General features: G+C 46.1%; 1 protein-coding gene across 2 annotated transcripts in view; it reads left to right on the forward strand.

The window, feature by feature from the left end:
* IMPG2 (interphotoreceptor matrix proteoglycan 2) overlaps positions 1-13,131 on the forward strand; it is a 901,957-nt gene that overhangs the window by 593,810 nt on the left and 295,016 nt on the right. For both annotated transcript variants that reach the window (XM_069637266.1, XM_069637267.1), the window contains one exon: positions 6,142-6,215. In XM_069637266.1, the coding sequence (XP_069493367.1) occupies positions 6,142-6,215 (74 nt within the window). The remainder of the gene's footprint in view (positions 1-6,141; positions 6,216-13,131) is intronic.

A 13,131-nucleotide genomic window follows, 5' to 3' on the forward strand; every position in this document is an offset into this window, starting at 1 on the left:
AAGGATACCATAGCCTCTTGCTTCAGCGGGAGAATCTTTCATCACGTGTGCGTCAATACGTTCAGTACATGTATTTATCCAATCAGCACGCCATAATGTCACTTTGGCTGCCGTTGGATTTGTGTGAAGAGTTTTCAAGTTGATGTTATTCGATGCTAAAAGATCTTCACATCGTTTTACCCATTGCGAAAGGATATCTGGTCCTTTAGATGAAGCATGATGGAAAATCTGGAATTGTAGTATTCCTTCCTCTGCTCTTGTTTTCCGAAACAATGTTAGCTGATTCCAGCATATCCTGGCGTGCAATGAGATTAGAGCTAATTCATATCTTATACACGCTGATGAAATTCCGGGCGGTAAGTTTAAGGACTTAGTCCAGAACATGTGTTCTAGTGAGGCCCAGTGAGTTGACGGGCAGCCAAAAGCATTTTCCGCACCGTAAGCCATGATCGGCACCACTTTGTGTTCATAGAAGTTGCGAAGTGGTTGCATTGAGAAGCGCCCATATTTTCTATGCAACACTAGGCCCTGACAAGCCAGCTGGCCACACTTTCGCTTTGAGTCTGCTACCCAAGGTTCATCGCAAATACTGGAATTCAAAATCATCCAAAGATATTTAACGCTTTTTGAAATTTGCAGTTTCTCTTGATTTAAACTCCACACCTGTCTTGGTTCTTTTTGTTGCCGGCTTATTTTTAGGTTCTCAAAGACCAGTATTTCAGTTTTTGCAGTATTGATCTTTAAATTGTTCTGACACACGTATTTTTGAACTGCTTCCAGTTTACGTTGAAGCCCAATTGGTGTCAGGTCTAGGATTACCAAATCGTCAGCATATAATAGCCAGCCTACCTTCAATGAATTAAGTTTTGGCGGAAAGGATCTCACAGATTGAATCGTGGCACCAATGTCAGAGATAAAGAGGCTGAAAATTGCTGCTGCTAACAGGCACCCCTACTTGACACCTTTATACGTCCTGATTTGAGCTGATATAGTCCCAGATTGATCGAGCCGAATGAAAATTGAAGTGTCATTGTAAAGTTCTTTAATTGCTGCAAGTAATCCAGCTGGACAGCCCCACAATTCTAACTTTTGCCAGAACATTTCACGGTCGATCATGTCAAATGCCATGGAAAAGTCGACAAAGGCAAGATACACTCTCGTGTTTGTTCTAAGGGCTTCCATTTTCAGCAGATTTAGTACAAGCAGGTTCAAAGAGCAGCCAACAGATTTCACAAAACCCGCCTGTCTTTCATCCACTGTATTTGATGTTTTTGCCCATGCAATCAGTTTTTTTTGCAACAGAGATGAAAAAATCTTGCCCAGAACGTCAAGTAAGGCCACTGGTCGATAGTTTTTTGGTGATAATCTGTTACCTTTCTTGAATATAGGTACTATTATCCCAGTCTTCCATGAGGCAGGTATTTGTTTTTGCAAGTTAATTCTTGCAAATAGATCACCACACAGATCGGCCCATAAGTCAGGAAACTGTTTAATCATACAGTTCGACAACCCATCAGGTCCAGGTGCCTGAGAGTTTTTTGCTCTCACGATTGTCTCACGGATTTCGTCTTTTGGGAACTGTAGATTCCATGATGTTATATTGGAAATTGACTTATTTGGAGCGAGATCTTTATGATATAAGGCTGTGAAGTGATTCACCCACTCTTTTTCCGGAACCGGGCAAGCTTGCAAAGCGACTTGTGGGGCTTCCATGCCATTGATTATTCGCCAAAACTCCCCGGTGTTTTTGTTCATTAGAATCGTCATCATTGCTTCAGCGTCATTCTGATGTAGTATTGCTCGATGGCTTTTAATCCAGTTTTTATAGGATTGTGTCGCTGCTTTATTTTTCGCTGATATTTCTCCCAATGGGCCTTGATTATTTTTTCGAATTTCAGCTCTCATCATTCTTTTTCGTTGTTTTATCATAATGTCAAAACTATGCTTTTTCTGAAAAGACCAATTTTTCATACCAATATTCTTTGTTTTGAACTGCGACAGTATTGGCACATAATCAATCTCCTTCCCTGTTGACTTAAATTGATTGCAAATTGTGATTACCTCCTTTTCATCCAACTTTAAGCAGAGGCGATTTGGTTCCACTGAGATTTTTGCACACCATTTTTCACTCTGCCCACCTCTTAATTCTTGGAATTTTATTTCCAGCATTTCATGGTCACTGTTGTTCATCGACCAGATTTTCATTGACTTGATTTTTCCATGCATGGCGTCAGAAACGAAGATATAATCAATGATGGAACTTTGGCCTTCTCGCTGCCACGACGGCATTGCCGGAATATCACCTTGCGTACAGCCATTTAGCATTGAGCGGCCCCTTATTTCCATTTCGTCTAACCATGATTTTGCTAAATTACCTTTAAGGGAGCTCTGTGGATTAAAAAAATCGATATTCAGGTCTCCACAGACAATCAAGTCACTTCCAGTGCTGGATTCTAACAAATTATCAAGAATTGTGGTAACCTGATCAATAAAGGATTGTGTCCCAATTCGTTGGTGATTCCAATATATAGTAATGATATGAATCCCATCGCAAGCCTCAGAAGTAGCTGCGGATTTTCTTATCTCGCATACTTGAATGTAAGGCGTGTGGTTCACTGCTTTCAACAACCGGTACCCCGAAGACCGATTGATCATTGTCAAAAGACCAGCTAACGGGTGGCCTTTCTCGGCCTTAACAGCAGGGTTCAGTGCACATTCAAAGTCTGTGATAGTTGGTAATTCACACATCCAGGTTTTCTGGAGGCAGATCAATTGTAACTCATTGGCCCAGTTGTTGTTAAAAAGATGTACAAAACCACGTGTATTCCATGAAGCAAAAGTGAATTCCTGAGATACATTAGACTTTGGGCATTAACTGTTCAAATTCATATTTAACGCAGAGGCCATCCAATTCCAGTCTGCCCCTGGAGTGTGTGCAGTTTGGTTACTGAGTTGTGGCAAAGAGGATTTATCAGATAATCTCCCGTTGTCTATGGTGATTTTGATTTTCTCCATTGGACTTGTTCTGATGTTTGTGTCCTGTATTACCACCGCCAAACTTTTTGCAGAGGGGAAGCGGTTTGATTGACCTTACAAATTAGTTTGCTCTTTCCGAATTGCGGCTGCCATTTCTGGGCCGTTTGATCACTCTTTCTCAAGGCATCCACAGGCGCTGAATCGCTATTACAAGAAAACAATGGCTCCCCTTTATAGAATTTTTTTCTTCTTTTTTGCCACATCATTCAGGGTCCATCACTTTGTAGGAATCAAAACCTAGTGACAGCAATTCTTCATCTGCGTCCAGGATTACGTTTGCAATTAGATTAGAGTTTAGGTGTATGATCACCTTGTCAGTGCACAAGTCATCTGAGAATTCAATGATTTTCAAGTCTTTCGACTCAATAGAGCGGAGTCGCGGAACTGTCAGTCTTTGATGTCTTCACTATTACACATGAACTGATGTTAGCCGGCATCGACCTCCTCATCTCAAACACTTCCTCTGTAGAAAACAAGGTGCGTTGGGAAGGCCAGTTGGCCTATACCATCTGAGTGGGACAGAAGTGGGCATCTTTTTTCAAGTGTACAGTATGGAAGAGGGAAGGTTTGAGATGGATAGCTACGCATTGAAGTGCCCTCAGGTCTGGAAGAGAAGAGTAATCAATATTCATACTTGGCCAGATCCCTTCCCACTACTGTCTCCTACAAACCCCCAATCTCACCAAGGCATATGGTCCAGTGAGTGGCCAACACTGGCAGAGGAGCTCTGGCCATGAGCAGGCAAGACTTGACGATGATGTGAGGCCTTGGTCATATATATCAGAAGTAAAGAGTCATGAAATTGAACACTTAAGTCTGTGGAGTCAGTGGTCTGCACATCAACCTGAGCTGATTCTTGAGAGTTGAGTGCTCCTTTCTAGTTAGGGTGAGAAGTCTCAGGGGTGGTGTTCCAAGAGCCTGTGTAGGGAAGGGGTGGTATCACAAGTATGACACTGACACAATGGATACAATTTGTAAAACCTTTATTGAGACTATTGGGGTTGGGGAAACTCCTATTTTACCCTATAACTAAGATGGGAGTAGTCTTGACCATCAAACTATAAACAGAACAGTCCTAGTGGAGTACGTCAAATCAAAATAGCCTATGCTAACAAAAACCTAATGCCTGCCCTATCTCTTGTACCAAAAAGTGTAAAAAGGAGACTTGTATGCAAAGGAAAAATCAGTGTTCAAAAGAATAAAGGTAGTTGAACCAGCTAACGTTAAACCTCACAGAGTAAGGCTGTCCTCGTAGGCAGGATGACGCACTCTGGCGCGGTTTGTAACACTCTAAAAAGTTCCAAACCGTGGATTGAAGCCCGCATGGCCTTCCACGTTAAAATGTATTCCAACGTAAAATTCACAAAGGTCCCCCTCTGCTGGGCTCAGACCATACAGCACCCAGTTCATGTAGGTCCCCCTATGTCGGGCTCAGACGTCTCAGACCACTCACGTCACAGTTCAACACAAACTTGTGAGGGGTCTCCCAGCCCCATGCTTATTGTACTTCGGGTCTCCCTCAATCAGGCTCGGACCCCTTTTAGATGTCGAAGACTTTAAAATGTCCGTAGCTCTCTTAACAGACCACCGCAGGACCAGTTTGAATGAAAGTTCACGTTTACTTTTGCTTAATTCACTTTTGCTGTCTGTTTGCTTTATAACTTCAAACAATGTACCTTTCACAGAGACTTTTGAAGGGGCTACTTCATTCCGCCAGACCACTGTGTTACTTAGCATTGCTGATCTCACAGCTGCCTTTTACTTCAAAGTTCATTCACAGGTCTGCCTTTCTTTGTGTCTCATCCACACGTGTGCAGCCTTCACTTGTGATATAATGTTGCTACTTCATTCGCTTTAACACACACCGGTCCCTCAGGTCGCTTGCCAACTCACGGCTGTGTGTGCTGCTTTCTTGTTTTGCTATTTTTAATTCACGAGTCAAGGTTAGTACCACAGGCTTGGCCTCGCCTCCCCAACTCTGCCGTTCACCTGGGAGGGTCAGTGGCGTCCTTGGAACACAATGCAATCTTCACTTGTGGGATCTGGCTTTCCCCACATGTCTTTCGCAGTCTGTCGGAGGCAACGACCTTCAGTAGGGAACCCTTAAGGTTTTCCGGCCCGCTGCTCACGTCCTTTGGTCCGTTGCTCTGCTCCATTTGGTGTACCCTCATCCCGGAGGTTCTGCTAGTACTCGTGTTCCACCTTGCTCAGAGTGTGTCTTTAGTTGTTGCCTTTTATTCGTGTGAGGAGAGCTAACTTCGATCAGCAGCATGCACTTAGTGTAAAGTGCCTGACTTTGCCTGCCCCGATTAACAGGACATATCCAGTGCGATGTGAGAGAGTTAGTCTGGTTACTCTCAGTCACCCTCTTCCTCGGCCCAGTGTTTGTGTAAAAACGGGCAGTGGGGGCCTTAGGGATTTTGGAAAATCCTACATTATAGGATGTGGTAGATGAACAAAAAAGGAAGGAATACTGCGTCTCACCATCGGCTGCCTCACCCTCACCCCCCGAAGACTCCTCATCCAGGTGATCCTCTAGCACTGGTCCACCCCCATGAACTGGATTCAAAAGCGATGGCCGTGTCCTGGCCACCTGGATGACAAGTCCCTGAGGACTAGCGGGTGAGACACCCTTTGGTTTTTCACACCTGACACTGTCATAGAAGAGACAGGAAAATACCTGATCGGATGAATGCTCTACTAGAAGGAAGCAGAACAATGAGGTAATATATAGGCTTACCCGAATCGGAAATCCCGGATAGACAAACTTGAGCAAATTTCACCCAAAACGGAGCAGTATTCTTCTTTCAGAAAATGAAAGAGTTGTTTAAGGTAATAAAATACTTTTTGACCAAAATAACATGTACTTAATTTTCAAAACGTGCTGAACCTGTTTTTTGATAGTTAATTCAGTGGCTTTTTAACATGTATTCTAATGTGTTATGTGCTTATAATATGTATATGATAGCGCAGCTGATAAGATGTTTTGTCTGTGCATGTCAAGATATCAGTGTTTTGTAGAAGGTTAATCACAAATGTTATGCAATGCATCAGCAAGACAGCATTCTGCATGTCTAACAACCCTATCCCTCCACGCCTCCCTAGTTAAAGAAGTCCCTGAAATGCAAGCATTGGAGCCGAAGAGACCAACACTTCCGGGAGTTCTACCCAATAATATTGTAAGTACTTTCAACAATGTTCAACCATATTTTCATTTTGTATTCTATTTCGTGTTTTGTAATGTTGCATACGGAGAGACAATGGCTTCATAGCGCGCGCAACGGAAGGGGACTAGTTGGCGAATGAAAATATGGGCGGGTAGAGACCACTTCGATCGAAGCCAGTCTTGAGCCTGCATTCCTGAGGTCCACTGCAAGGTGTTGAGGTGATAGATGGAAGAAGTAACGTAGCAGCCCAGCTAAAAGTGGTTCAGTGTGTCCTACTCTCAGTATCAAGGTCTTGAAAAGCGGATCATGGGAGGCATGTCATTGCTTTTTTATATTTTTTATTCTGAGGTTTATAAGATTTCCAACAATTACAATAGAGTGTACCATTCATTATTGCTGTCCCTTGTGAATCAAATCATGTAGTAAATTCAAGTTAAAAATCTGGGGCACAATTAATAATAATGATGATGATTTGGATTGCGCTTCATATGGTTTCTCTTTTGAGCACTGTAATAATTGTTGTCACTAATATTAACCACTTGTGATACTCAATTTATCGTAATTGAGAGGATGAAGGTTTGAATCGGCCTAACGAGGGGATACAACCAATGACAGTCAGCATCATCTTGTTCCCAAAGTGAGTGCACTGCACTATATCGATTTACTCAGAAGAGTTCATAGTAAGGCCTGCTTGCTTTTTATTTTATTTATTTGTATTTGTAGAGCGCACTGCAGCCCACGGGCATCGAGGCACTGTGGACATGGAGAATAAGAAGGCTTACTTAAGGGTTACAGTGAAGCCGCCCAGCAAAGACATTCATAGATACGGTACATGATTACATAGATAGATACTTAGTCACACACAGTGTGACGGCAGGAACAGGCAGGTTACACAAACGAGCTGGTTTTAATGGCCTTGCAAAAGGCAGCATGGGAATCAATTTGCCTGATGTAGGGTGGAAGGGCCTTCCAGGTGGTGGCAGCCAGGGTAGGGAAGCTGGAACCACCAGCGCACGCTCTGCGCGTTCTGGGTATGATTAACCTGTGGGAATATGCAGATCTATAAGGCCTGGAAGCAGCGAGTTTGGAGAACCTATGGGCAAGGTAAGGGGGGGCCTAGGTCGTGGTGGCACTTGTGAGTCAGAGCAAGGATTTTGAAGATTATTCTTTCTTTAACAGGGAGCCAGTGGACGTGTCTTCTGAGCCCTGAGATGTGGTCCCTGCGAGATACACCCGTGGCTGCCCTGAGGGCGTTGTTTTGGACCAACTGTAGTTTAGCAAGATTTTTGCTGGAGGTCCCTATAAGAAGGGCATTGCAATAGTCCAATCTTGATCCTATTATTGCTCTGGCGATGGTGAGGCAATTTTGTTGGGACAAGAATGGTCTCACTGCATTAAGAAGTTTGGAGTGATAGGCTGAGGTTGATGCAATGGCATTAACCTGCCTGGTCATGGTAAGGTTAGGATCAAAGTATACCCCATGGGTCTTAACTGCTGGAGATACAGTGATGGGTATGTTGTCAACGATGAAGGAGCTATATTGCTTGTCCAGCTTGCCCAGGGTGGAAGGGGATCCGATCAGGGTCGGACTGGGACAAGAAATAGGCCCGGACACTGAAATAAAAGTGGCCCACCCCTCGCCTCACAAAAGTGGGCCACCCTTCACCTCAAAAAAAGTGGCCCTCAAACCATCATCTGTTAATCGTGTCAATTCACGACCCTACAGAAAATGCTACTTATGGAGCGTTCATGAGTTTCCCACATTACATCACAGCTCATAAAATATCGTAACTTTGCATACAAGAATGGATCACGATATGTATCATTAATATCTGTGTGTATAGATCCATATTGTCAAATTACTGTGAATGCAAGCAGACGTCCAAGGCCAAATGATAATATGTTATTGTATAGTACTTACGCGTAAGCTCTTGTTTATAGAACAAATTTGCATACAATATCACCCAACCTGTGTTGGTACTCATTTATCGACCTAAGAAGGATGAAAGGCTGAGATGGCCTTGCTGGGATTCACACCTGCAGATTACACACACATCGCAGTAGCGAGCGCTCAACCCACTGAGCTATCATATCGGATATAGTAAAAGGAGCAATTATTATTTGGTGGATACCATTAAACTGGTAACTGAGATTTAACGGCAGACCAGTTAAGTTCATCTGCAGGTCTGGTGCAAATATGGCTGCATTTGGAGCCTGTGTGCATCTACTTTTCAGGCTTCAGATCAGAGGTTGGCAAAATAGGCAAAGCAGCACACTCACAGGACATCCCATACTCTGATCACTCATTACCTCATACATGCAAACAAACATCCTGAACAGCATGCCAGAGATGGGAAAATAGACACATTACAACAAAGCATTCATTCATTGTGGACAAATGAAGACTAGTCAATGGCCACTTGATGTGCTATTGTCAAATATTTCTCATGTAGTCCGTACGGTGTATTACTACTGTAAGTCATCAGTTATCATTTACATTCGCTAAAATATTATGGAAAAGGCATGTATTTTGCAAAAATGTGAGCTGTTTTTCAAAGGAATGTTTCTTGCTTGGGCCCATTTATGCTGGAGCGTGTTTACTAATCACAAGAGAGAGATACCACATACATGAAGATCTGTTGAACACATGTGCCCTCATTGATGCATTTAGCAACACCTCTCTGCGGCCTGTCGTTTTAGTGTTAAGTGGATGTAAAGACCAGGAAACTGGAGCTCGCCTGTGTAAGCAACAGGAAGGAGAAAGGATGAGAACTCAGGAGCCAATAAATCACGCTTTTTATGGGTGACCCACTGCCCGACCACCCGGGCGAGCGAACAAACACCGAAGAAGGCAGAGCTGCCACGGTGTTGCAAGAAATAACAATGTAGGGCACCTTCGAACACATCCAACCCCCAGTGAAGGATGTAAGGAGGAGTGTCTCCTAATGTTACACTTGGACTAGAGCGCAGGTCCCTTCCCTCCACCCAACAGGCCGCCTTTGTGCTGCGGTGCACATCCACCCCGTCGAACAACAAACATGAATGACCGTGGTGGCCCTTTCAGTGTTGGCCTTTTATGGGACAGGCCGGACAGCCAATGACTCAAAGCATTTTCTGGAAATGAGTTCACACTCAGCCTCTGAAAACATGTAGATGCGTGCTTTCCAAGTGCGGCAAAATCTTTACCTCAAACCACTTTGACGAATCTAGCCCCCGCTGCATTACATGGACTGGTAACAAATCAAATATCATACTTGAAATGCTTACATTTGGAGCACAACATTTCTTAGCTGTTAAATATGCATGCATGGCAAGCACTTATTGTCATGTGGAAATCAAGAGCTGCACACATCCTCAAACTTAGTCATTGTGAACGGGGACGGGGAGTACCCTCCTCTGGCAGCACATTGTCATCACACAAGCAAGACTGGAATGGTTACTAGTATGATCTCACCTCCTCTCAGCAGGGCATCTCTCTCCGCTGCCAGTAGCAGCAGGCAGGCAGCCTGTGGCGCAGGCCTGTGGGGTGGTGGTGTTGGGCTGTGGGGTTGATGATGGGTCCCTCACCTCTGTACCTCTGTGCTGGCAGGCTGGCCTGGGTGGCTGGTTGCTGCCTGAGTGCTGCTCTGTGCACTCCTGGGCTGGCTGGGGGCGGTGGCCCACCCCAGACCATCCCTGAACACCGTACATGCACCCAAGCCACCGGAGGAGAGAGCCAGGAGCACCAGGCACACCAGCGGGATCCTGAGAGCTGCCATTCTCGGGCTCCTAGAGAGAAATGTCCATGAACTTCATGAAGGGGTGAGGAGGGAGAGGTGACTGGCGCTGCCTTCTCCGCCCAAACTGCTCCGAGTTCGGGTTGTGCACTCTGTACCTGGACCATAAAGGCAGCACCGGGGCGGCGAGGTGGTGTCACGAGAGGGGAACGCGTGCCTTTTCAATGAAGCCCCCGCTTCCTCCACCACCCCATCTGCCCAGCTAGAAAGGGACTTCCCTCCTCTCAGAGGAGAGTGTCACCAGTCTGTGCCCAGCGTGTTCTGCGGGGCCAGTGCATGGCAGGAGCCCAAGGGTGGGACCTCCCCAAACTCCCTAAGGTGCCGTGCAGGCAATTTTTCAAAAATGATATGCTCCCCACGCAATACGTTGCAGCCTGGTTCCAGTGTAATACAAAACACTGGGAGGGAGCAGGCCGGGCTGAGGCAGCTCCGCCCAGCATTGCCGCTCCCTCCCAGTGTTTTGTAACACTGACTGCTGCTGGTGCCAGGGTGTCGCGGCCGCGGCAGTTGGCCGCCGGCCCGCCGCATTTATCAAAGAAAGGTAACACTTCAGTGTTACCTTTCTCTGCATCTGCGGCGGGCTGGCGGCAGCGGGCGCAGGGCTGAAATTGCAAAGGATCTGTAAGTTGCTTACTTACAGATCCTTTGCAACTTGCATCCATCCGTCCAGCGAGGCCGAGGCCCTGGGGGATGGTTCCTGAAGTGTGAAGGCTTCACAATGAAGCCCATGCCTGGGCCGAAACCGGCCCACATGGTGTTCAGGAACCGGCCCCAGGTCTCCAGCCATGATTTTGCATCGACCACGGGCCGATTGGCCGACGACCCAATCCGACCCTGGATCCGATCAGCAGAAGTTCGGTTTTCTCACTGTTGAGACATAGCCAGTTTTCCACCATCCAGGATTGAATCGTCGAGTAGATGGTGTCGAGGGTGTGCAGGTCAGACAGGTAATCGCCCAAGAGGGGGATGAGCACCTGGATATCATCAGCATAGTTTGTGCATGAGGTGCCCAGTGCATCCAGTATTTTGAACAGGGGCCTTGTGACGAGATTGTAGAGGGTAGGTGCAAGGCATGACCCTTGTGGGACCCCGCATTGGAGGATGCTTGGGTCGGCGGATGCAAGGTCAGAGAAAACCTTCATTGCTCTTCCTTGCAGGAAGTAGGTGATCCATTTACATGCACAAGGGGAGAAATTTGCTGTGGTGGAGAGATGGTGGCAGAGGGTCTTATGGTCCACCATATAAAAGGCAGCGGACAGGTCCAGAAGGAGAAGTAGTGCAGGTTTCCTGCATCTCTTATGTGATCCATCTGGTTTTTAAGATCAAGGAGGGCCGTTTCGGTACCATGCCGTGGCCAGAAGCCTGATTGCCGGAGACCAAGAAGGTGGTTGTCCTCCAGGAATTTTTGTACTTGTATGTAGGCTGCCTTGTCCAGTATTTTTAGTAGAAAGGGGACAGTGGTAATGGGCCTGGAATTCCTCGGGATCAATGGATCTAGGGAAGGTTTTTTTTTAGGAGCGGGCGAAACCCAGGCTTCCTTGAGTCCGGTAGGGACATGGACTGGATTGTTCAGAGGCGTTAAAGAGGCGTTAAAGAAGGCAGTGATGAGGTGGCGCAGTCCTTGATGACCTGAGCTGGGCAGGCGTCCCCTTTGCAGTTGGAGGGTTTAATTGAATCAAGGAGGGCAGTGACTTCTGCTATAGTCATGTCCTTGAAATCAAAGATGGGGGAAGGCGTGGTGTCGGTGGCAGGAGAAGGGCAGCAATGGCTCTTAGCTATCAGGTTCGATAGTGCCTGTTGGTGGGCAAGGATCTTCCCATGTAAGGTGTCCAGCTTCACCAGCATGGCAGATTGAATAGAGTTGGACCAGGCAGCGTCTTTTAAGAGGGTGGGGTGCGGGGAGGTGAGGCAGGGGTCTCAAGCTCTCTGAAAATGGGGAAAGTGTCTTTGGTGCCATTGGTTATACTGGTGTTAAATGAAGAGGCTTTGGCCTTGATGATGGCGGTTTTATATTCAATGGACATGGCCTTGAAGGCAGCTTTGGTGGTGTCATTGGGGTTGTTTTTCCAGGTAGTTAGTGCCACCCTTTTTTGGATCATAACTGAGATAGCTCTTGGGTATACCAGGCGTTGGCATGCTTCACTTTTTTGGCTTTTTTAAGTGTGAGGGGAGCTACAGCGTCAATAGCCACGGTGATGGTCGCTTTAAAGGCGTTGGCCAGTACCTCTGGATCATTGGAGAAAGGGCGCAGTAATGCGGGAACCTGGAAGTGTTGGGTGAGGTTCTCCTTCGTGAGCTGGCAAGAGCTTCTGGTTAATGCAGCAGGGAGAGGGACGGTCAGTTTGGGGGCCCATTAGAGGTGGTGATGTCAAATCGGATGCATAGGTGGTCGGACCATGGAACAGGCGTGATCTCTCTGACAAGGACGGTGCAGTTATGGTGGGAGACCCAGTCTAGCGTACAGCCTTTTGAGTGGGTGGGCCCCGAGATGGCTTGCGAGAACCCTAGGGTGGCGAGTGCTTTCATGAGGGCAGTGGCGTGGGAGTCATTAGGGTCACTGAGCCCCAAGTTGAGATCACCTAAGAGTCGGACTTTGGAAGATTTTTTTAGATTGTCCGAGAGTGAGTGAGTCAGGGCTTCTTGAAAGTCAGTGGTAGGGGTGGGGGGCGGTATACCACGTGGAAGGCCATAGTGCAGTTAGGGGAGCACTTCAGCTTGAGCAGAAGGTAGTCAGAATAATGGCCAAGGTCCCCCGGCATTTCTCTGATTCTTCTTTTAACTGATGTAATAGAAAAACATGCCAATTCAGCCAAACTTAACAGTAAAGAAACCATCAAACCCGTTAATAATAATTACGAGACGGGAGTGGCATTTCAATATTCAAGTGCGGAAGGGGCTAATAAAAAAGAGAAGAGAGTCAAAAAGTAAAAAATAGGTGTGAAGGGGCCAGTAGACATCTATGTAAAAGTTTACTTTATTACCACGTTATCCACAGACTTGTATCTAATCACTGAGGAGAGGTAAACTGCATATCGTAGCCGGTGGGGTAGTTGTGACACTATATTATGCAACAGGACGGGAGATACTTTGAGTATCAGTACATTTAGAGGGAAATTGTATATTAGCCCATCCTGCCTTTGGAAGATCTGGAT

This window comes from Ambystoma mexicanum, chromosome 7p, assembly GCF_040938575.1.
Source record: "Ambystoma mexicanum isolate Mex_15411 chromosome 7p, UKY_AmexF1_1, whole genome shotgun sequence".
Classification (NCBI taxonomy): domain Eukaryota; kingdom Metazoa; phylum Chordata; class Amphibia; order Caudata; family Ambystomatidae; genus Ambystoma; species Ambystoma mexicanum.